Genomic DNA, 25,934 nt, shown 5'->3' with positions numbered 1-25,934 from the left:
AACACATGGAAACAGAATGCCCAAATGAACCAAAGGGACTTTAGAAATAACTTTTTTAGTGTCAGAGTAGTTAACAGATGGAATGCATTAGGAAGTGATGTGGTGGAGGTAGACTCTATACACAATTTCAAATGTAGATACGATATAGAGCCCAGTAGGCTCGGGAACCTGTACACTAGTTGATTGTCAATTGAAAGGCGGTATCAAAGAGCCAAAGCTCAATCCCCATAATCATAATTAGGCGAGTACACACACACAACCCTCACCACACATGCACCACACACACACACGTATATATATGTATACATTATGTACAATATACAATGCATATTATTAATGACAATTATTGAGAAGCAGTTTTAATAAATGTCTTCTTACAGCTGGGGTCCACGATGAGAGTGAGGAAGAAGCTGGATGGATTGAGGGTGTGGCAATCCTTATTTCTGTGGCAGTTGTTGTTTTTGTCACTGCCTTTAATGACTACACAAAAGAAAAACAATTTCGTGGCCTACAAAACCGTATTGAAGGCGAGCACAAATTTTCTGTTATTCGTGGCGGAGAAGTTCAGCAGATTGGAGTGGGAGATATTGTCGTCGGTGATATTTGCCAAGTAAGATTGTACTCGTTATTTTTAGATGAGACATACCTGTCCATTTGTCAGTAAATCGTATGCCATTTAAGTTAGTACCAAGCACATTTCTTCTCAAAACAATAGGGGCAGGGGATCATAGAGCCACTGCAATTCTTGGGCACACTCCACCTTGTTGTGCTCTCCTTAGGCACATACCTCTCTTGTTGAATGCTGTATATTACGTATTCCGAGTCGTCACCTCTAGCTTTTTCTTGCCCCATTGTAGTATTCTCATGTTAATTGTTAATAATAACAATCTTTTCATTACTGTTATTTCCTCAGTTTATTAATTCTTTATTTTATTCCATGGTCGGTTTGATTGATGGATATTTACAAGACATTTTTTCATTATAGTCTTCTTGGTAGTCTGAAGATTGACTGGCGGGGGGTGACTGGCGGGGGGTGACTGGCATGGTGACTGGTAGGAGTGATGAATATTGGTCAGTGCATCATCTCGTTACCAACCTTGTTCAGAACAGTTTATTTTATTACTGCTTTTTTTTTAATAATTGCAGGTTTCATCATCAGTTATGGTCTTTATTTGTTTTTTGTTGAGTTCACAATGTTGGGAAATAACATTAAAATACAATGGCTTCTGCCAGGATTTGGACCACTGTCCATAAAAATGCGAGTTTGTTGCGCTGTTTGTGCACAACCAACTTAGAGAAGAGGTTAAACATGGTCTGGTGCTACACAACCTTGTAATTACACATAAATTATTACAGGATGAGAGCTACTCTAATGGTAGTCACCTAGTTGAGCTTGCAGGGTTGAGCTTCAGCTATTTGGTCCTGCCTCTCGACTGTCAGTCACCTGGTATACAGGTTCCTGAGCCTGTTGGGCGCTCTAATATCTACAGTTGAAACTGTGTATGGAGTTGGCCTCCACCACATCACTTCCTAATGCATTTCATTTCTTAGACACTACTTAGACAATGAATTTTTTCTTCTAATATAACTGTGGCCTATATGGGTACCAAATGTCCACCCGAGTCCCCTTGTGCTAAATGAACCACCAGTGCTAAATAGTTTCTTTATCTACCCTGTCAGTTCCTCTGAGAATTTTATAGGTGGTAATTATGTTTCGGATAACTCTTGTCTTGCATTGTCGTGAGGTTTAATTCCAGTAGTTTATGTAGCTCATACCTCTCAGCTTGGGAACTAGCCTGGTGGTATACCTTTGAACTTTTTCTAACTTTGTTTTATGTTTGACTATATCTGGACTCTATGCTGGAGCTGCATACTCCAAAATTGGTTTGACCTATGAGGTATTCAAGGATCTGAATGATTCCTTACTTCTCAATACTCTGTTGTATGATGCTTTGAAACTAAACATCCACTTTCTTATATCACTTGTTCCATCTGTCTACCACTGTTGGATCATCTCTGCTGCTGGTCAGTGGTCTATCAGATAGCTCTGCTTCAATTTCTCTCCTCATGGATGGTGGTTCAAATTCTTGCAAAACTCGCATTATCTTTTTATAAGTGCAAAAATTACATATTTTCAGTGACATTACTGTTTTGCTTTATTGGAAGTTGAAAACCTAGCAGCAACTCTATGCAAAAGGAATCTGCTCACTGGTTTGGATTAGTTACATGCAAGTTTTTAAATATGGTCTGAAACAAGGAATGCCTAAAGAACAGTGGTTATCTTAGTTATGTTAAAAAATTATAAGAATTGAATTTGTAAAACAGAACACAACATGGAATTTGAGGGGTAGACTTCATCTTGTGATAACATATCATCTGTAAGGGCTTAATCAAATCTGACAGTCTTAACAGGTGGAAAGTTACCTCCAAATAAAATCTTTCTTCAGTTTGGTATTTCTTTAAGGAAACAAATGCAAGTTATGAATAAGATGAATTTGTTGCCAATGATGTCATGTTGTTGGCTCAACTTTATATTTATTACAAAATTAGCATATTCTAAATGTAGGATGATGCTTGACTGAAATATTTTCATAATCTTAATTTTTCAGATCAAGTATGGTGATTTGCTACCAACTGATGGTATCTTGATACAGAGTAACGACTTGAAGATAGACGAGTCGTCTCTAACAGGAGAATCAGACCATGTTAAGAAAGGGGCTGACACTGATCCAATGCTGCTCTCAGGTATAAATTAATAAAAACTATAATCTTTTGTATAGGAAAGTACGGTAGGATTATAATTGTTTCCAAAAATGGATGATGTTTCTCAGTTCATCTTTTGACAGATATTTCTTATTACAGTCAAATCTTCTTGTTTTGTATTCTCTAACATGAGAATTTTTGTGCTAAAGTTTTCTGTGTATTCCAAAGCATAATACATTATCTGTGTGGAGCCCTGTTGGCTCCTTGAAGCTATGGGACTGATATTAGCTATAATAGTCTGAGGCTTCAGTCATATGGAGTTCTTATGCCTACCAGGATTAATAAGCCAGAACCTAGTTCCCTCAGAGAGGCGAAGGGAGCAATGGTCTATGAAAACAACACTCTTTGAGAGAGTATTCTTATCTGCCATTGACCGGGGTTAGGCAACCAGAAATGTAGGTGCCCCAAAACAGACCCCCAACTGGTAGAAAATTGCAACCCAAGACCAAACAGTGCCCAAGAACTTGCCCCAAGAAAAACAAGGTAACAAGCAAATCATCATCAAACCAACAAGTCACTCATTCGTGCCGGCCTGGCACTTGTTGCAAGAACCTGTCCATGTGGTTCTTGAAAACCTCCACCTTTGTTTTGGCAATATTTCTAATGCTTGCTGAGAGGGTATTAGAAATATAATCCTCCTCCTCCTCCTCCTCCTCCTCCTCCTCCTCCTCCTCCTCCTCCTCCTCCTCCTCCTCCTCCTCCTCCTCCCCCCCCCCCCCCGAACACGAAGGGAAATTCCCACCCAAGCCGGCTGCCTGCTTATCAGTTAGTCAACTGAAGCAGGTTGGGGGCTGACATTATCTCTAGCCTCCATTTCCTGCCAGGATTTTTCCACAAGTGGTTGTCCCTGCTGTGTGTTGGTGCATTGGCCAGGAATACCAGTACTTCGAGCTGCATGTGCTTAGGGTTATCTTCCCTAGGCTCCCTGTAAGTACAACCCTTACGTCTCAGGGTTATCTTCCCTGGGGCTTTCGGGATCTCACTCTTGTAGGGGTTGCGCTCGCTTGATATCTGCCTTGCCCTTGGGGTCAACGGTGGTCTTGGTGCTTTCGTTTGGCCCTGGGTAGGGAGTGTTTGTTGCTGGATAGGGCGCATGGTGCTGAGCAGCTTGCATACTAGCAGCGGCTGTGTCTCTGGCCTCCTCCTTGTTGTGGTGTACTTTCAGCGTTTCTCTTCATTCTTTTCAGTTCTTTCCTGTCTCGTGGAGGGCTGCCGGCTTCCCATTAGGTACGGCTAGGTTCCGTCTGGTAGTATTCCACTCGATCCCTGAGGCTGCTCCCTTTGCGTGGGTCAGTTTGCCTGGTATATAAACTGGGTTCAACCTTCTTTGCAGCACCAGTGCCTGGGTTTCCATAGGGACACCTCTCCCTGTGGGCCCTGGAAACCCTCATCAGGGCTCTGGTGAACATGGATATGTCTTCAGAGTCCCATCTCGCCTTGTGCGAGTTTAAGTGTTGTTTGTTGCCCTGGTCTCGGGGTGACGATCAACTGTTTTGCATCAGTCATGCTGCTTGTTGGGTCGACGACATCTTCGACTTGGGATTGTGTGAGACTTGTTCCCCACTCCTTATCAAATTTACCCATTCTTCTTCAGAAGATATTAGGAGGATCAAGGAGCTGTTGCGTTGCATGTTCGCGCATTGCACCAACAAAAACCTAAGTTGGTCGCCCCGTTCAAATGCCCCGGGGCTGCCCTTTTTTATTTTAGGGACCCAGACTTGGGGGGGGGGGGGGGAGAGGGTGTTGGCTGCTTTGACCTTGGTTCAGTCTGCACCCATGAGTACTTCTCCTGTTGGTGATGTTTGCCCTGCTCCTACACTTCCCTCCCACTCTCCCACTGCTGCCGGCTCCCAACGTCTGAGGGTTTCAGAGTCGGGACGAGGTTTAGTTGGGGACGAGACTCGGGCGGCTCCGGGGGCTGTCTCATTCGATGCTGGAATGGAGACCTTTGAGCCTGATCCTCCCACCAAGGCCAGGGTCTTATCAGCAGGCCCCCCTTCTTTGATGCCTTTCCCTTGGACTCTGGCTTTTCTTCAAGGGTGGAGGGTGTGAAGGATGGCTCAGCCTGGTTTTGAGGCTTCTGAGGCTGGGGTGGGGGCGAGTCACCCTGGGGCACTTGGGCCCTGTTTAATCCTGCCTGGGCTTTGGTACCCTCTGGGGTGGGGTTTGCTATTGCAAGGTTCGGGGGTTTTCGTATCCCCCTTCCTAGTATGAATTTGATGTGGGTTCGGCTCCCCCCCCCTTTCCTCCCCATGTTTGTTTCCAGGTTCCTTTGGGTTCCACAGCTTTGTCTTTACGAAGGTTTTCCACCTCTCGGATTTCCCCTGCGGAGGTTTGGGAGGCCCTGGGTGTGTACCTCCTGTGAGACTCGGACTTTGCCGCTGTGATGGACCTGGTCTCTCTAGAGTTTGGATCCTCTTACCCGTATTGGGTGCGTTATGAGGTTCCGGCGTCTTCCTGGCTTGCAGACTGTCATTTCTTTTTGCTAGGGGTGAAGCCGTTGTGGTAGATGCATTTTGGCAGGATTGATTCTTTGCTTTTTTTTTTACTTTGGCCTCTGGGGGTCGTGGTCGGAGCTTCATGCTCTCCTCCGGCACAGGGGTTTCTGCCCTTTCAGTCCTGGTAGACATTTTGTTAGTTTTCAGCTGCCGCCTCCTATTCTGGCGAAGAATGAGACGGCGGGCTTTCGGAGGGGTCCGTGGGTTATTGATGCTTGGTTGGTCAAGCCAGGGTTGCATCATGTTTTGTGTTCGGTTGTGGTTTTACGCCGTTACTTGTGTACCTCAGATTCTGTATCTGGGGACGCGCTTTAGGTTGATCCGGTATCCTTCGTTTCCTGTTCCAGGGCTCAAGTTTCTCGGGTTGTCTGCAGGGTTATCAAGTCTAGTCAGCCTGCGGTCTACCTTCATGCCCATGATGTTTGGAAGTTTGCGGCTCTTGCTGTTGTTTACGGGAACATGTCTTGGGCTGACATTCGGGCACAGGGGTTTTGAAGGTCGAACAGGGCCCCTGGCCGCCTATTATCTTGTGAAAGTTTTGGTCCCGCAGAGGTCTTGTGTGGCCTTGGGCTGTTGGTTGCAGCCAGTTGTCCCGTCTTTGTCATTTTGCACACAGTGCTGACGCCTCCCGGGTAAGTCCCTTGTTTACTTATCTTAGGGTAACTAGCTCCAGGAAGCCGACAGGAATCCCCACAGAAAACCAGTGTTAAATGTAATGAAACGTCATTTTCTCGGTTAGCTCCCAGATGTTCCCTGGCACCCTCCCTCTCTCAGATCGGTGTTTTTTCGTTACATTTGCTTTCTTCCGTTTCTGTTTACAATTCCGTCTCCGAGTTGCTTAGAACTTACCAATTGCTTAGAACTGGTAAGCAGGCAGCCGGCTTGGGTGGGCGGAAGCTACCCCCTCCCCCTCCCCCTCCCGAGGGGCGGGGGTGCAAATGAGCGCCACGTTGGTTTGGTGACGATTTGCTTGTTACAATGTTTTTCTTGGAAGGAGTTGGAGAGTTCTTGGACTCTTGTTTTGGGTTTCAATTTTCTACCAGTTGGGGTCTGTTTTGGGGTGCCTACCTCTCTGGTTGCTAAACCCTAGTCGATGGCAGACATGAATATATTCTCAGAGTGGAGTTTGCTCCCTTTGCCTTTGATGGAACCAGGTTCTGGCTCATGGTTCCCAGTAGTCATAAGAACTCCCTATGACTGAAGCCCCAGACAAATATGGCTAATATCAGTTCGATACCTCCATGGAGTTGACGGGACTTACCCAGAAAATAGCTTTTCATTACATTCAACGCTGTTTTTTTGTGTAAAAGGAATAAATAGCTAATATAACTGATAAGAAATCCACCAGTAGCATCTCGTATACACTGTATTTATGATTATTATTAAACATCGGAGATGAAGGTATGATCTTGCTGTGTTGCTGATGTCTTACACTGAGTAGTCCCTGCAGTGAGCAGTCTTAAAGCTATTTTGATTCTGTTCAACATATTTTTTTTTCACAGTGCATGCAATGCTTTACAGGGCCTTGTTTTCTTATCAGTGCACTTGCCTCTGTAGCATCTGGTCAACAGCAGCTGTTAAAAATGGATCCCTGACTTGCTGTAATTTGTCAAAAAATAAGTTTTAATACATGGTGAGGAAAGAGGTTGACTGGACCCCAAAGTAAGAAGCTATACATTTTATAAAGCCTTTATTCACAATTTAATTTTTTTTGCCAAATTTTGTACTGTACATTAACATGAAATTTAGTGAAAGAGACACTTTTTTACTGTGGTTTTCTGGCCTGAACGTCTGTATTGTTGGTTGCCCTCCTGTTTTGTATACTCTCGTGTAGCGTAGGAAAGGATGGATGTGGCACAGAGGATGGAGATTTCCCAAGGATGTGAGGAGAGGGGGGAATGGGACGATACACGTGTTGCATATCACAGTCTACGTGATATACATATCACGACCATATATATCATGGTCTTCTTCACGAGTAGATTGGCGGTCTCTGGGCCGCCACTAGACCGCCAACATACTCCTGAAGAACTCTCCAGACACCAAACAGAATGCCTTGAAAGAAACCAATGTCATCTATGACTTCACATGCCCACTTGGGGACTGTCGGCCCCAAAGATCTCGGTATATAGACAAGACAACAATGTCTCTCTCTCTAGGCGATTAACAATGCACAAACAACAGGGCTCCATCAAGGGGCATATAATCTCCTCACACAACCAGACCATCACCAGAGACATCTTAACAAGCAACACTGAAATAATTGACAGACATAATGACAACAGAAGACTGGACATCAGTGAGGCTCTACACATCAAAAAGTCAAGACCAGCAATCAACAACAATTGCATTCTATCCACTTCAAGACCCTGAACCATCACAGAGACAATAAAAGCATGAACATAGGCTATTAATAATGGCCTATTAATATCCATTGTTTCATCCACTTGTTCATCTCAATCACGTCCTGTACCACCTTACTCCAAGAGAATACAAGCTCTTGCTAATGCATTGTAAATTTGTCTTTGAAAATGTGAGGAGTGCCTTGCGAAACGCATTTCTAGGCATCAGGCCATATTAATTGCGAAAATGAACTTTTGGAGAGTTCATTTTCCAACTTTCCTCGACAGCAAAGAAAAATATGAGAAATATTGAGAAGATTCTTGTTAGAATCATTAATCTTACCCTTTCGGTCATATTCAACAGCATATGTTTACAAGAAAGACTGCTACCAAAATATACTAATATATAATATATATATTATTATTAAACTTTAAAATTATTGGGACCATCTCAAAGCTCTTAAAATGTACTCTGGAAAGGAGACGAGAAAGGTATCAATAATATATATATATATGGAAGAAACTTGAGGGCCAGGTCCCTAATATGCACAGTAGAACAACATACTGGAGTGAAAGGTACGGAAGGAAATGCAGAATAGAACCAGTGAGGGGTAGAGTTGCTGCTATATGCACAATCGGAGAACACTATCTGAACATCAGGGGTCCACAGCTATTCAACACCCTCTCGGCAAGCATTAGAAATATTACCGAAATGAAGGTAGAGGTATCTAAGAGCCACTTGGACAGGTTCTTGCAACAAGTGCCAGACTAACCAGGCTGTAGTGGATATGTGGGCCTGCGGGCTGCTCCAAGCAACAGCCTGTTGGACCAAGTTATCACAAGTTAAGCCTGGCCTCAGGCCGGGCTCGGATTGTAGAAAAACTCCTAAAACCCTCTCCAGGTATGCTCCAGGTATGCTAGATCACGCAACCTCATCATTCTGTTAGTAGACTGGCAGTAGCTGATCAGTGTTATCAAACTTTTTTTATCCCAGCCATAGTCATTGAAGAAGTGTTCAGTGGAGATAATGTAGTGGCGAGATGCGTAACAGTAAAGTTTGATTGGAGGGCTGTATGGTATAGTTGTGTTTTATGTGAAGAAAGTAGAATATTGGCAAGTAACCAAAATGATTCATACATTGATGGGGTGAGATTTTGAAACAAAAGCAATGTGAAGTAAGTGTGGTATAATTTTAGCATATAAAAAGCCAAAAGTAATTTTGTATTGTACTGAATGACTAAGATGTAGCACTTGGCCTTCAGGTAAAACCTTCATACATAATATAAACTATTCAACCACATTGTCATTTATGTGCTTTGAGAAAAATGTTTGGAAAATTTGTTTTACCTCGGTCATTTTTCCCGGCCTGGAAATGTAAATACCTGGTGTTTAAAAATAGGTTGTGTCACTTTACCCCTTCTGTATAAATTAAATGTATCTTGTCCCAAAGAACATCATTGTTTTTCTTTGGTACAGGGACTCATGTGATGGAGGGGAGTGGGAAGATGCTGGTCACTGCCGTTGGGGTGAACTCTCAGGCAGGTATCATCTTCACGCTACTCGGAGCTGCAGCAGACGAAGAACAGGTTGAAGCGAAGAAACGAAAAAAAGGTAATGTTACTCTCGTGGTCGTATTTACCTCTTGTTTGAAGCTTTCTTAACCAAAAAATCTTTTGTGGTTAGTTACGTTTAGGTCTGTAGTTCTTCAGGCATTTAAACTGAGTTTCATTGTGGGGGGGGGGGGGAGTTATAGTGTGTACAATTATACTTCAGATTTGGTGTTTTCTTTCAATTTCATGATCTTGGCTGAAAATTATATTGTTACTGTAGATTAAAACCAATGAAGCTCAGACTGTCTGTCTTTTTTTTTTTTTTTTTTTTTTTGCCACAGCATATTCATTTTATGCAGATTATTCTTGCTATTGATATTTAATAGCCATCATATATAAACCATTTTCTTCACATCATAGCAATAGGCATCCACCTGACACCGTCTTTTTGAGACCCACCCTCTGGCATAAGTATGCATGTTGCACCTGACAACTTTATAGCCAAGGTTTCTTTCTTTATAAAAGCGAATGATATTCTAGATTAGGCATGTTAGTAAAGCCAGTTATTAGATTTTAATAAGAACTTTAAAATTACTGTAGAGTATTCTATTTGAGTAATAGCTTAGGGATGGCAACATTTCCTTCAGAAAAACTTAGTAGTTATGATTTACTGTTTATAGTAATCTTGAATTTATTCCATTTTATTTCAACATAACAAATTGTGTAACACTATTTAGTTTGTATTAGCTGCTGCACTAGATATTGTTGGTGGACCTGTATATGGTTCAGTGAGGGAGGACTATCTTCCCTAGTTGTAGCCAGGCTTTGTTGCAGCTGTAGAAGTTAAAAACCATTAAAGCTTAATTTTATTGTAAAAGCCAGTTGAGAGTTATACATCTCGTACTGAATAGTTTCAGTAGTTCTTATGGTCGTCATACCAGGAGGTCAGATTTGTTGCTGTTTAACAATACTCTTAATGTTGTTAATGTTAATCTAAGGTTTGCAGTGAATTTAACAAATAATCGAGTATGGGATGCATTGAAAGACATGCATACCAGGGCCGTCTTAACAGCATGATGGGCACCTGGGCAAACCAGTGTGCTGGGGACCCTCTACGACAACCACTCACAGGAATAAAAAGTAAATGGTCAATGATATTAAACAAATACTTATGTTTTTGGCACATTAACGAAACTGGTGTCAAAATATTAAAAACGTGCTGTAGAGCAGCAACTAATCAACATGATAAACATTTGACCAATACACAAGGCTTGAAAAACACATTAATACTCGGTAAGCTACACAGATTAGATGGCACAGTACGACCTTCTTATTATAACAAGCATTTGCGGCATTTCTTTTCAGAGAATTGCTTTATTATTAGCTTGAAGTCAATGGTCTTCAGGATGTCATTTTCCTTGCACATGAGTGAAAGTCGGTTCAAATAATACTGCCCCATTGTGCTACGACACAGATTTTTTAGTTTCAGTCTTGAAAAAGAATATTCTGTGCAGTTGGTCAACATCTTGTATATGAATACAGAGTGCAATTTCAACATTCGGGAATACATGTTTCAAATTGTCTGACATTTTTTTCTGTACAGTGCAGGGAGAGTCTCACAATTTTTAAGAGCCATGTAGTGCTTGAAATGCTCTCATTCATTTAAAAAAATCATCATAATTCAGGTCTTTGTGATACATATTAGCCGGATGTTCACACTTTTTCTTTAGTGCATCAAAAACAATGGTTTTCAATTCACTGAAGAAAGAAAACATATTTCCAATCTGTGAATAAGCCTCTGCACATTTTGTCAGTTCAATGTTTAAGAATGTCCAGAATAGGAAGGAAAGTTTCCACCTTGAATTTTTAATTTTTAATGAGAAGTACCTCTTCTGCCGATCCATTATGTCTACTAAGACACACACTTTGTTTTCATTCCAATTTTTCCCATCACTAATTTGTATCTGGACACATACTCCTGGCTTTGAATTCATATTTACTAAATTTGTCAATATTCTTGCAGATAGGTTTTCATAGACTCGAGAAGATTCGTGGCAACAAGGATGTTTACATCCTTTGATGCAGGACCCTGTTTTTGTTTTGTTCATTCTTTCTACCATGTCATTCCAAAGAATTGTGAGAAATATTGTTTCTAGGTTTTCCATTTTTTGCTCAATCTTGCCTTGTATTTATTTGCTAGTCATTGTCAGCTGATAGAGAATCCAGTGCATGTTTTATTTTCTCGAAACCTTCCCATACAGAGCAAGAACGGCATCAAAATGTGCTGACCATCGTGTGTCAGACAGATGCTAGATCGCAAAATCTTTTTCTAAAGGTGATGTCAGTACATTCCAGCAATGAGTAGAACCAGCAAAAAATGAATACAGAGGCTGAATAAAGTCAACAAATTTGACAAGTCTGTAGACAACACTAAGCTGCTTTTACTCCCACCAAGTTCAGGCTCTGTCCAGCACAGGGGACATAGATGGCAAACTCATTGAGTTGATGAATCCGTGCTTTCAATCAAGTATATCATCCAGACATATTTGAGGCATTATCGTATGACTGACCACGGCAGTTTGATAGTGGAATTTTGTTCTCATTAAAAAAATCCATGACAGTGTCTATTAGATCCTTTGCTCCTTGAGAAAAGATGGGGATGAACATCATGAAACTATCCACAGGCTCACAGCCTTTAATGTATTGGACAGTAAATGTCAGTTTATCTGTGTGTGAGATGTCTAGTGAAATCTACACTTGTTGAATAATACTTTGACTCTTTTTACTTCTTCAAGAATAGTACAAAGAACCTGTTGTCCTATTAATTAAATAAATTCCTCACAAATATTTGCAGATAAATATGATGGATTCCCTTTTCCAGGATTTCCATACATTTTTAGATGTTCTTCAAAGAAAGGGTCAAATTCACTCAGCAGCTCTAGTATACCTAAATAGTTGCCATATTTTGCCAACCCAATAATCTGATTTTCTCCACAAAATGGAAAACCTCTAGAGGCAAGAAAGTGAATTATAGAAACCACGCATGTCAACAGTTTATGCTAATATTCCTGCTGTGAGTAATGTTGCTCAAGTAATATAAAGAATCTACACTTCCAGTTTATGCCTTATCAAATATGCTGTCATGCACTTTTGATGTTCTCCATTTTCATGTTTTACAATAACATTGCTGGGCTTCCAGGCATTGAACCCCAATGTAGCAAAGGGAGATTCTTTCTTGGACAATAGGCGACTCACGTTTTACATACTTGCCATTCCGCAGTTCACGTTTGAACACATACATTGTTCGATAAATACCTTGCCTTCATATTCTCTACTCAAGGTGTTTTATACACTGAGTGAGTTTGAAAGGTTGCAGTAAAGGTTGCTATCATGATTCTGACATGAAGAGGAGCCACTACAAATCCAGTAATCTATTGTTAGTATCATTAATGTTCCATAGCCCCGGATCTGTCTCTTGAATTACAAACTTGTTTACCGTTACAGATTTGGGTAGTTCCTCTTATAAAATGTCACCAGCAGCAGCAACAGGCAATGATGGTATGTCTGCTGAAACTGGATGATTGGTAGCAGGAATGTATGTATATGTGAATGCTATATCTGAAAGAATGGTAGGAGTGGCTGTCATTGTACCTGTGTTGAGCTATGATGTTATTTTTGGAAGTTTTTCTATTTTCTCCTCTTTAGCTCTCTTCCTCTTCTGTGGGAAGAACAAAACTCTCAAAACATTTTCATTTCTGCTGAAAGGGTTATTCACCTGGAAATATATATCTTAAATATTTAGTCCCACACCAGGATGTAGGGTTATATAAGTGTGCTTGCAACAAGACCTAAATATTTCAACATTCTGCTTCCGTAATGAACATTGAACCCCATACTCGTGGGGCCCCCCTCCCAAGCAAGTGCCCATCGGGGCCCATGCGGTAAGACGGCTCTGATGCACATTCTATAATGCTTTTTATGCTAGATTCATTAATGTGTTTTGTGTTAGCCTCCTGTTATGAAATTTTTTACCCATGCTGACTTACAGTTGTGGTTAAGCCTGTTCACAAGTACTCCTCCTAACCAGGTTCCTAAATAATTTTAGTACTTTTCTTACCTCTGCCACTTAAAGCTTATGGATTTGATTTGTATATCCTCTCTAGTACTAATGATTTTATTATTTTGAACATCTTTTTTTTGCATGTAACCCCTGACCAACCAACCAACCACTACCGTTGTTGCCTTCCGAATCCATCATCATCATCAAATCACCGCTTGTGCCCAAAAAACAGAGGCCAAAAAGCAGCGGAAAAAACAGAAGAAGGGCGACTCGGGCGAAGAGTTGATTGACGCCAATCCTAGTATGGCTCTACTGGCTTTAGTATTTCACATCCTCCTGCTACCTGGTTTTTTCTTTTCAGGATATGTTTTGTCATTTACTTTCATCCACCTTTTATCGTGTCCCATCTATTCAATTGCGTGTTTTTTGTGTGTTTGATGTTGCTGTTTGGATATCAGTCTTCTATTTTTATACACTGTGTCCTTGCCAAGACAATGTTAAGTCTCAATTACAGTAGGTAATTTTTCATTTTCTGGTCTTGCTGTTTGTAATGTCTTTTGTATGTTGCCAAATTGTTGTTGTGGTAGATTCTGCTGATCCTCTGATGTTCATGTAAAATGGCTTTGCTAAGTTATATGTGTGCTTCAAAAGTATACAACTCATTGTTTTGGCAAAGTTCAATGCCTAATTTTTATTAGAAAAATTAAGCTGAAGCCAATTATAGTATTGGTTTTGTGTAATAATAGAATTCAAGTTAGTTTTCATAATATTAATGCATGATTATTTGACTTTTGAATGAAATTATTCATCATTATTGACTTACAATATTTTCTCTCAACAGTTATCATTCATTGTCATTACTGCTTCGCTTGAGAATGCTCTGATTAAACTTAAAACGTTGTAGCAATATCTAATTACTGATGTGTTTTACAGACAAGCAAGGGGACGGTGAGGCTGCTGCGGTGACGGGTAACTCTCACCACGTGACGGTCAACTCTGCTAATGCCGATGGGGATGTAAGAAATAATAAACATTCAAAAGAGGAGGAGGAGGAGGAGGAAGCACCACACAGACCATCAGGTAGTCAAGAGAAGTCGGTGTTACAAGCTAAGCTTACAAAGCTGGCTATTCAAATTGGTTATGCTGGTAAGCCTATGTTTACTTTTTTATTTTGGTTCCGAAGTTTTGTTATTCCTGTTACTTAATTTTTTTTTTTTTTTATATTAGTGTTAGTCGATGCAATACTTCTCGCTTTACTGCATGGTTTTGTTTCCCGCAAGAACGTTCTCTAGTGCCAAGGTCTGCTTTCATTGTAAGTATAGTGTGACCTTGTTTCAAAGAATCTCTGCTTGCAACACTCACTTTCCTGGCCAGATTTACTTGCCAAATACGCCAAACAAGTTTTTTTTTTAGATTTTTAGCGAAGAAATAATTAACAATAATTTTCAATATTTTCAGCGAAGCTGGGGATATTGGGATTTGCTTAGGAAGCAGGGCCAGAGTTCACAGACCTGTGGGAAAGTTGTTCATCATATGACAGATTGAAATTGAATATTTACTTGAAATAAGATTTAGTGCTGAAAATATTAGGGATGAATGGAAACAGTCATTTTTTATGTTTTATGTAGATGGAGACGTTAGAAGAAACGGGGGATATTTTTCGACAAACGGGGGATATTTTTCGACAATATATTTATCTTTTTAAGAAAAGAAAAATTGCATCACACAACTGCCTCGTGAAGGCATCTCCAGTTGCAACAAATCCCTCACTCCAACGAATTGGGATTGGTCCCATGTAGTTCACACAGTCAAGGATCCACTGTTCTGGCATATTCATAAGAAAAGGAAACTGAGGCCTTCTGATCATCCAGGGGGCACAGGGGGGGGGGGGGGGCGGAACCTTTGGTCTTCTGATCATTCTGGGGGAAGACCTTTGGTCATCCTGGGGGAACACTATTATTTGATAACTTAGTATTTTTATTTTATTTGTTTTATTGAAAGGGTGTGGGGCATCTGTGTGCCATCTCTGAATAGATTGCTTATTTGCTTATTTAAATTTACTTAGTTTTAGTGGTTCCTATTTTTTAAAGTTATTAAACTCTTGATTATCTATTTTTTTTTTTTTTAATATATTAATTTCTTTGTGCGCTATTGTTTCACATAATTTCAAATTCTGAATACAGGCTTAACTGATTAATGGACATGCTACATAAACTGTAGAAGACTTTAGAAAGAATTTAGTGTTACTTTTGGTCCTTCAAACATCAGTCAGTGAGTAGGCTTGAAACTAAGGTCAGTAAGAGATATATTTCATGTTTGCAGCACTTCTAAGTAATGCACAGACAGAAAGATTGGGTGGTTTGGACTCTTCATTAATTGCCTGGTTGAATGGCAGTTTAAGAAGTTATTATGTAATGGAATCGATATCATGTTTATATTTAAATGTTCTGTTGGTAATTTTTCCCTGACCACATTCATACAAAGGAACCATTTTGTGGAAAACTGCAGCCTTACTGTATGTTTTGATGTGATTTTATTTTCATTATTGTAGCAGTAATTATTTCTAGATGCTTTTGTTACAAGTTAATTCACATTAATTTTTTTTTTTAATTTTAAAAAAATACTAAAAAGAGTATATTATATAATTTTGACTTGTGCAAAAAATTCAGTTATGTTCCTTTATTTTCAGGTTCTTTCATTGCTGTGTTAACAGTTGTGATTCTGATACTCCGTTTCTGTGTACAAACTTTTGTTGTGGAAAAGAAACCCTGGTCTCCATTTTATGCTAACCATTTTGTCAAGTTCTTCATCATTGGTGTTACTGTGTTGGTGGTGGCAGTGCCGGAGGGTCTCCCACTGGCTGTCACGTTATCACTTGCTTACTCTGTCAAGGTAAGTCCCAGCTCATTTGTTATTAATAAGGAATCATTATGTACCCCTCCAGGTTAATTCTGTTGTTTCACTACTTTGTACAGTATTTTCTTGTGGATAGGATTAATGTCTTTGGCTTATCAACAACTGAAAATATATATACTGTATATATGTGTGTGCCTTCTGTAAGGTAAATAAGCTTAGGGTAGGTGTGGTTTAATATCATCAATGTCTAGGCATTGTTATTATTTTTTTATGTAGATGGAAACAGCATTAGAAGAAACAGGGGAAATAATATATTTTTCTTCAAAAAACTATTGTATCACACAACCGCCTCCTGAAGGGTATGGGTAAAATAACGGTAAAACTTAATTACTTGTAGGAGTTAATTTTTTTACCTCAAAACTTCTGGTATATCCCATAATCCTGTAATAATAGTATCAGAGGTTACTGAATTTAATGACTACTAATTGTTCCTCATAGGGAAAGTGCCGTATTGTTTTCACTGAATGGTTTAAATATGTGAAGGATTGGCAGCCAATAACATAATTTTGTAATTAAACATGTTCATTGATGCATATTATTTATGTTCTGTAGAAAATGATGAAAGACAACAACTTGGTGCGCCATCTGGATGCCTGCGAGACCATGGGTAACGCCACAGCCATTTGTTCTGACAAGACTGGCACCCTCACAACCAACCGTATGACTGTTGTTCAGTCGTATATAGGTGGTGAAACCTACAAAACCTCACCAAAATATGAATCACTACCACGTAATGTTGCAGAGCTTTTGCTCTATGCTATTAGTGTTAATTCTGCCTATACATCACGTGTTTTGCCAGGAGATAACCCAGGAGATCTCCCTAAACAGGTTGGTTTTAGTTAAATCAGTTTGTCTTCCTGTCAAATAAAATGGTTGAAAAATAGCTATAGTATCTGCCAGGATTTCTCCATATATTTATGGGATGGAACAAATGCACTGCTATTAATTCTTGATATGTTTTAAGTTATGCTGCCCAGTAGTGTTCCAAAGATAAAATAAGGGTGTGTTAGCAGTGGTTGATATTTGCATAGATGCACTAGCAATTATGAGTACATGTCAGTACTGTACTAAGGTTCAGTTAAATTGACATACAGTACACTCGGACGCACAGTGTTCAGAGCAAGAGCTCTTGATTATGGGAATATTTTATGCATGTTGTAGGGTTCCTCTTCCAGCTGTCATAAAAAAAATTAAAAGAAAGATAAAAAAATTAAATGCACTTTTATGAATTATTTAGCTTCTTGTCATGGGGATAATTTTAGTGTACCGAATTCTTCTAGCACTTCTACTAAAAGGTTTTAGAGCAAATAAATATGCCACAAATGAAACGTTTTTTGTTTAATCAGTTTGCCCCAAGTGTCATGTTGCCTTCCATACCCTACATGTAATACGTAATGTTTCCTGTTGAATTTGTAAAATAGGGCTTCCACATTTGTGTACACACTTTCTATAAATTTGATTATTATTTATTATTAAATAACTTGGATGGATTAACTACGTACACATATATATACTGTAGTTGAAGAAACTGATAAACTCTTAGTGATCAAACTCGCCTGTTATACTTGTATTGCATCAATACTCCTCGTCATATTTGGAAAGTGTTTGTATCTCTTAATAAAATCATTTAGGTGGGTTGGTGAAGTGTCAATTGCCTAAAAAAATTGGTTTGTGAATGTAGACTAATTCATATACAGTGACACCTTGGTTTACGAATGCCCTTTTTTACAAACTTTTCAGGTTACGAACAAAATTTCTTTGTAAAATCCGAATCGGGTTACGAACTTTCCCTCAGGGAAGGAAGTTTGTTGATACTCGTATGGCCGACCTAGCACGTGGTGGTACGGTGACCGCATCTCAGTTTGTCAGTACCTCCCGCCTAGTGACAATCACACCTGAATTCTTTTTTAAGAATTTCAGTATTTTTCAGATTTTTGAGTATTTGAACATAAAAGTTATTATGTCTCGCAACGGGTCCCAAGAAAGCCAGTGGTAAGGTTCAAGCCAAGAAAATACATGTGAGAATGACCATAGAGGAAAAACAAGAGATTATTCATAAACATGAAAATGGTACACGGGTTGTTAAGAGCCAGTTGAGGAAATGTCTTCAGGGAAGGAGAAGGCAGTACAGAACGTTCCTTCCTCAACACTTAGGAAGTGGTGTAGACTGTGGGAAAATATGCAAACTTTTGTTAAAACGTCTCCCCCAGAGTAAGTTGTAGTAGGCTGTTGCATTAGCCTTTTTAATGACACTGTGATGCTTCACTACTGACAAGTGTTACAACAAAGGGAAAACGATCCTCCATGGATAGCTTTTTAGTGAGAAAATCAAGCGGTGAGCCGCAAGCTAGTCCTAGTAGTATGCAGGCAAAATATGCCAGAGAGTGAACCCCAAAGAAGTCATAACTGCCTGATGTTATAATGGAAGGGGACTCCCCTTCCAAACACTATAACACCTCTCCTTCCCCTTCCCCCTCCTCACTGTCTTCCATACGCCAACAAGAGTGATCAATAAAGGTAAGCAATAACTTGTACATACTTTAGTACTAAAGATTGGGTGAATTAGGTATAAAATTTACTTTGAAGTTAATTTTTTGGGGAGTGTGGAACGGATTAATTCAATTTACATTATTTCTTATGGGAAAATTCGCTTCGGTTTACGAATTTTTGACTCGCGAACCGTCTCTGGGAATGGATTAAATTCGTAAGCTGAGGTACTACTGTATATACAAAATGTGGTTCATTTATGTTTTCTGAAATTATCAGGTACATTTGTATCATTGGCTGCTGTCTTTAAATGTACAGTGGTACCTTTGTTTACGATCGTAATTCATTCCCAGAGACGTGTCGTCAACCAAAAATTCATCAATCCAATTTTCCCGTAAGAAATAATGGGAAAATAAATTAATCCATTCCACACCCCTAAAAATATTAGCTTAAAAATACATTTTATACCGAAGAACACTCATTTTGTACTAGCTAAGATACAGTACTGTATGTATATCTTACCTTGAATGAGGACTCTTGTTGGCAAATGGAAGACGGTGAGGAGGAGAGGTGGTGTTAGTGTTTGGAAGGGTAGTCCCCTTCCTTTAAACATCAGGCAATGATGACTTTTCTGGGGTACTCTCTATGTTTTGCCTGCATATCACTAGGACTTGCTTGTGGCTCACTGCTTGTTTCTCACTAAAATCCTGTCTTGCGACACTTGTTTTTTCCTACGTTGCAACACCTGTCTGAAGTGAGACATCATTGTCATTAAAAAAGTTAACACAATGGCCTGCTACAGCTTGATTTGGATAAGCCTTTTCAACAAAAGTTTGCATTTCTTCCCATATTGTACACCATTTCTTAATTGTTGAGGACATTGGTCATCATCACAATGGTTTCCTTAGGTTGAACTTTACCACTGACTTTCTTGGGACCCATGGCATGATATATAATAAGAATTTTTATGTTAAAAGAGCAAAAAAGCAGGCAAACAATGAAATTCTTCACAGAGAATTCAAGCGCGGCCGCGGTCATCACTACGCGGGATAAACTTGTAAACAAACCGAGTGCCTTGCCCTGCACCCCCAGCACCACGCGCTCATTCGACCCAAACGAGTATGAACAGACGCCGTCTACCAAGTAAACCGTCGTACACCAATTTAAAATTTTACGATGAATTTGACATCGTCAAACTAAAAATTTGTACTCTAGGGCAGTCGTCAACTAAGGTTCCACTGTATCTGAATTTAGTCATAAGAGTTTAATTTTCTCTGGTATTCAGATTACAGCATTAGTATTATATAATAATATATTTTTTTATATTGGGAGAGATTTGATGCAAAAATGCATTATTTGTTTTCCTAGTCTTTTACATTACCCTCCACAGATTATTAAAATTATTTGCATTATGTGCGATGGCTCTGTATAGTTCTCCTTGTTCAACAGGTTGGAAACAAAACCGAGTGCTCTTTGTTAGGATTTATCTTGGACCTTGGTAAGAGCTATCAGGCCATCCGTGATGAAGTGTCTGAAGAAAGTTTCCACAGAGTATATACATTTAACTCTGCCAGAAAATCCATGTCGACGGTGGTGCCTCGAGACGGAGGTTACCGCATCTACACGAAAGGTGCCTCGGAAATTGTCATGAAAAAGTAAGTTTTGTTATCGGTCTGTACTACAGTGATGTTCAGTTTTTATTCTATGCATAGAATGTAGATCTTGTAAATGTTTTTGCCTGCTTAATTTTATGTGAATGTGAAAAATGTTTTAGATAGTAATGTGTTAGTTGTGGCTATATATGTAGCCGAGATAAATGTGCACAATGCTATTGTAGATATTAATATTTAGCTGGATCATTATTTTATGTTGTTGTGCATGGTTGCTAATGTAGAATAATGGTATCAGTTGTTGGTTGTCATTATTACCATTACTATTGTAACATTGAAGCATTATAACATTGAAGCTTATTTCCTGAGAGAAACTTCAAGAAATTGTTGCTTAAAATAAGTATATGACGGTTTAAAAAAAAAGGGGGGGGGGGATAAATGACGATGGTATTACTATGTTAGAATTTCAATGTAAAATTTTTTGGTAGTTCAATATACCCAAGACTTGAAGTAATATCAATATATTGGTGTTAAAGGTTGTTTCAAGGATACAGTTACCCTACAGCACGACAGTGGTAAGTGTTCCCACCTCCACATTACCTTTTCAATCCTTCAGTTTTCCAGGTTTTAATCTTACAAATTTTATTATATATGTTGAGATTTGCATTCATACTTGTCATTATAAGTAAATAGTAATTACTACATACATATGATAACTAAACTCTGGTGTTTTAAAAAGTTCTTAATTGAGCACTTCAGTTTTCCATGGATTTAATGACGAATGGCTTACTCTTCTAAGAAAAAGGAGCTTCCAGAAGTATCAGAACATCTGAAGATAGATACTTCTGGGGCTAGACTACCCAGTTTCTCCCTAAGGCAACGTCCTTCCTGTTCTCCAGAAAAAATGACCAAACAGTCCCCCAAACCAGGTTGAATGCCTGGATAGCCTGAGCTGCCACCTGGTGGTGCACTAGGGTACTAACACCAGCCCATCCTCCGAATAGACAGTACGGTTTAATACTAAATGTAATAAGTACAATCCTGACCATCGGGCATAGTACATAAATACACTTAATCGCCAGCATCGCACCAAAATATTGTAAATATTTTTTTACCTGAAAAGTTTACCTGAGTTTACCTGAAAAGCTGTATACAAAACCACGACCTAACCTAACCTTGGGAGTGTAGGAGGACAAGCATGTAAATAGCATTTATTGCTTCTTAATTACAATTAGTACTTAACCAATAACTATATTGATATTACAATTTTATAAAACTAATAAAACAAAACTAAAGTCTTTCAATAAATTATAAAGTAACTCAGGATATTTTCAAATTTTGTATAAAATCTCTGTTGTTTAATAAAACTGAAAAATAAATTCTTTATATTTAAAAACTTGTGTATATAGAATTGAACACAAAAACTTCAACCTAAAAATTTTATGTGTATTAACAGAAAATGAGGAGAATATATGGGGAGGTAAATGTAACAGCACAATTATGTGTATTTATGTACTGTGCAGACAGTCAGACATGTACTTGTTACATTTAGTATTAAAATGTACTGTCTATTCGGAAAAAGGGTTAGCCAACACATAGTTTGTTAACACTGGACAAACTACCACTTCCCATGTTTGTTTTGCTTCACAGTCATTTTCGGTGTGGGTTTACTGGAGTGTAGGTTTATCAGTTTCTTGCTTCTGGTGGCTCTATACGAACACCAGATCTTGTTGTTCAGTAGATCTGCAAATTTCTGTTCAGCATTCGTTGCTCTCTACTTTGTTTTTTCTCTGCCAGGTGATGGCAGTCTTTTTTTTTTTTTTTTTTTTCTGTACTGGTGGGTACAGAAACATATGGCTGCTGACTCCTGTTAGCAGGCTTTCCCATCCCATAGCTCATTGAAAGCATTAACCACTAATTTCCCCTGGAATATGGCCCACCAGTCGTTTAATAACAAGTGTAGTTTCAATAAGTGGTTTCAAATGTAGAGGAATGAAACTTCTATAAGTCATTCTAGATAAAGCAGTATACACTTTTTGTTATTCCTCTTATAATTTGGCAGGGACATTTGCAAACTATTCCGCTACGTAAGGAAATGATTGTTGACTTGATCCGGCCATTTGGTCGTTTCCTTGGGAGAGCGAGCATTGCTTTACTCAGATAAGAGCATTTCATCTTCACTCAAATCCTTTTTCTTTAGTCTGCAAATGTTCATTTTTTTGCAGTTAATAACAATAAATTGGTAAAATTTGTGTAAAGCAATAATTTCTTAAGTCAATAGTTCTTTTTCCTGTTGAAATTTGCAATATAACTTTATTCATAACATTCACATGACTTCACACTACAACATATTGAAAACATTTCCATGATCTTCAGACGGTTTTCATTGCTTTTGTCATCCTTTTCCCTGTGTCTTCTGGTATTATTTGGTAGGCTGTAAATAACCACAATTGTTTTTTTTTATTATCCACTGTTGCCATTCATAAAGTTTTATCAAAATGTTATTTTCCTTAAAATTCTAATTCAGCTGGAGCATCAGATACTACTCCTCCTAACCTAATTATTTTATCAATTATCTGGCATAGTCTTGGGAAGGGTACATCTTCTTTAACACTCGAGGGCTATATTTCCAGTGTTGCAGCAATTTGTGACTGTTCAAAACCCGTTCTTGTTGTGATACCATCGCATTTGTAATTCCATACGCATTTTGTGTGCGTTAGCCTTTTGACTACTATTCTCTATTGGATGGCTTTGTCCATCCTTAAAGGATAGAAGCTCTGGTTAATCTGGATACAAGAGGGAAGAAGGGATATTTTGTGGTATACTTGCTCAATGATGATGTAAGGTATATAGCAAGCTTACTCCTGCCACTATGTTGGGGATACTAAACTTAACAGAACTGGTGTGTTTCTTCCTTTTTTTTTTTTTTTGTTTCTTACAAACAATTTTCCCAGTCTGTTTCTTCTTCATGTTGTATTTGCAGAATTTACTACTTTTCCTCATCTTTAGCAGCTTTTTGCAGCTTATAAATATTACCAATGGTTTCCTGCCACTTGTCTACCATTTTGTGCAACATTGTGAACATGCACTTGACACTTCATTCAGATTTATCTGTTCGGTCTCTTGTTCCCGAGTTGGTACCAATTCTTCTTTTGCATTAATCATACTCTCTTGAATCTTTGTGAGATTTATAATTCAGTTGGGTCTTGTAGTACAGTTGGCTTCCTTCTCGACTCGCAATTGGGGATGCCGGGTTCGATTTCTGCGTAAGAGAGAAATGACTGGGCACGTATTTATGCTTTTGCCTAATGCCTTTGTCCACCTAGCAGTAAATAGGTACCCAGGAGTTAGGCAACTGTTGTGGGGCTGCATCTTGGGAAAGGGTCAATAGTTCAACTTGGGGGTTGGGAGTTGATAAGAGACTAAAATATAAAGTGTGTTTATGTATGTGTAAATAAAGTAAATAAATAATAAATATATATATATATATATATATATATATATATATATATATATATATATATATATATATATATATAATGTATGTATATATGTATGTATATATGTATGTATATGTATATATATATATATATATATATATATATATATATATATATATATATATATATATATATATATATATATATATATATATAAATAATATTATACTTCTTATATTATACATACACACAGGCTTCCTATCACTGATAAACAAATTATACATTACTTTTTCACTATACGTGTTTCGAGCTTAGTTGTCATTTATTTCCAGGATGTCACAAATCTATTACATTAATGGTTTTCATCTGTAGATGTATTGTTTGTTACTTTCCATATACGGCTTCCAAATGTAGTTCTCAATAGTCGAACAATACTTTACTTGTGACAGTTTAAAAAGCAATTTTTGTTAAGGCTTCTGTTAAAGATTCATTATTTTAATATATAGGTATGTTGTAACCTATTCTATGATAACTCCCGCCACTGTATTGAGTGTAGGGTAAGATTGCTAACATTGTTATGTTAGCAATATGTTGTATATGGAGTTATGTTAGCAATATGTTGTATATGGAGTTATGTTAGCAATATGTTGTATATGGAGTTTTTATTAAAATTGGCCTTAGGATATGGTGACCTGGTTGACGTCCACTTATCCTTGCCCCGGATAAAGGAGAAGGCTACTGGGCTTGGAACCCCATCTTTATTATTTTCTCACTAAGGGTCACTTTATTTTTTGCTGCATTTAATAATTACAGTACTGAAGGCCAAGTTCATCATCATCTTCCCCCCCCCCCCCCCCCAACTCTGTAGCTGTTGTTAGCGATGTAATGATAAAGTTAATGGTGACATTCTAGTACTAGTGATGCAGACTTGTGTTACTGTCCACGCATTTCATAACATGGAAAATATTATTGCCTTGTTTTATTGAATATTAATAAGAATAATGTTCTCATTATCTCGGCAAATTGTTTACCATCGGCTCTGTAAATTCAGTGTATAGTATTTGTATACTTAAGGTGGTGAGTAAGGGTGGTGTGCAATAAATATATATTAATGAAAAGCTGGAGTGCTCCAGTTAAGTTGATCTTGTCTGGTTATAAGTTCCAGAAACCTTGGAAAAATAAAGATCTTGATTACATTAAATGTTGAAGGTTCAGTCATGCTTTATACGGAATAGCATTCATTCAAGATCCAATAGCACTAAATATAACTGTTGTACAATTTTTTTTAATATTATTTTACGTGTATAATCCATTAACAAGTCGAAATTTGCTGATGCAGAAAAATTAAAATGAATGATCCACAATTAACCATTTAGTTGCCTTTTGTCCATCTGTTCCTGTTGTCTGTATAGGTCCTTCTGTAGTATTGTGCAGTCTGCGTCATTTCTCACTTTTCGTTTCTGTTTTAAATCGTCTACAGTACATTGTCATGTCTGACACTACCTCATAGTTTGACAAAATGGTGTTGCAGCCATAGCAGTGTAACTCGCTCTCCTTCCTTGTTTCTTTTGTTTTCTAATCTCTTGTTAACCTCTTGGAAACATTGCATCCATTGTGATGCTGTTGTTGTGTGGCTGCGTCTTATTTTTAGTGTTAACTTATGCATTACACCATTCACATGCATTACTAGTTTCCCCCCTTCATTATTACTAGGGGATTGGTAGGGATTGTGGGCTTCAACATGGTCTTGGTTTGGAGTGGAGGGAAGGGGGCACAAGTGACATATCTTGGGATTCATTCCTGCCTGTTGTGTTGCTGGGTAATGGTTGTTTCCTGGGGATAAGGTTGTTCATTTGGGTATGGAGTTGTACGGCCATATTAATTCTTTGCTGTTTCAGACTTGTTTGCGGCCTATTGCTTGCACTACTGTAATATAACAAAGTGTGACTCCATTGTACTTTGTCATTTGAAACGCATTACACTGATCCTCATTTAAATGCTGCTGCATAAGTTTTATATTCTCACATTTAATTTTATGCTCCTATATGGTTTTTAGGGTTAATAATGCTTAAAATAATATATTGGTGTAACAAAAATTCATTCCTATCCAATACTAATTCTGCTATATGTCAATTTCTGCACTTCCCAAATCACTCTTGGTACCTGGCTAAGTCTGCATTATGCAGCCAAGAGCCCATATTTCATAGACTGCATAAGTAATAATTTGTCAGCCATAGCTACATCACACTTGCTACCTTGGGTGAGTAT

General features: G+C 38.5%; 1 protein-coding gene across 10 annotated transcripts in view; it reads left to right on the top strand.

The window, feature by feature from the left end:
* The window catches only part of PMCA (plasma membrane calcium-transporting ATPase 3), an 83,258-nt gene that overhangs the window by 22,207 nt on the left and 35,117 nt on the right, over positions 1 to 25,934 (top strand). For 7 of the 10 annotated variants that reach the window (XR_011223873.1, XM_069309887.1, XM_069309884.1 and 4 more), the window contains 8 exons: positions 381 to 610; positions 2,610 to 2,745; positions 9,080 to 9,214; positions 13,446 to 13,514; positions 14,147 to 14,359; positions 15,903 to 16,105; positions 16,682 to 16,957; positions 20,066 to 20,271. Coding sequence is in view for 9 of the 10 variants with exons in the window: in XM_069309887.1 (XP_069165988.1) it covers positions 381 to 610; positions 2,610 to 2,745; positions 9,080 to 9,214; positions 13,446 to 13,514; positions 14,147 to 14,359; positions 15,903 to 16,105; positions 16,682 to 16,957; positions 20,066 to 20,271 (1,468 nt within the window). In the remaining variant the exon portion in view is untranslated. Of the gene's footprint in view, positions 1 to 380; positions 611 to 2,609; positions 2,746 to 3,532; positions 3,691 to 9,079; positions 9,215 to 13,445; positions 13,515 to 14,146; positions 14,360 to 15,902; positions 16,106 to 16,681; positions 16,958 to 20,065; positions 20,272 to 25,934 lie in introns of those variants that run through there. The other 3 variants (XM_069309888.1, XM_069309883.1, XM_069309890.1) reach the window with 2 other exon arrangements.

The sequence above is a fragment of the Procambarus clarkii genome, chromosome 66 (genome assembly GCF_040958095.1).
Source record: "Procambarus clarkii isolate CNS0578487 chromosome 66, FALCON_Pclarkii_2.0, whole genome shotgun sequence".
Classification (NCBI taxonomy): Eukaryota; Metazoa; Arthropoda; class Malacostraca; order Decapoda; family Cambaridae; genus Procambarus; species Procambarus clarkii.
This window is presented reverse-complemented; position numbering and strand designations above follow the sequence as displayed.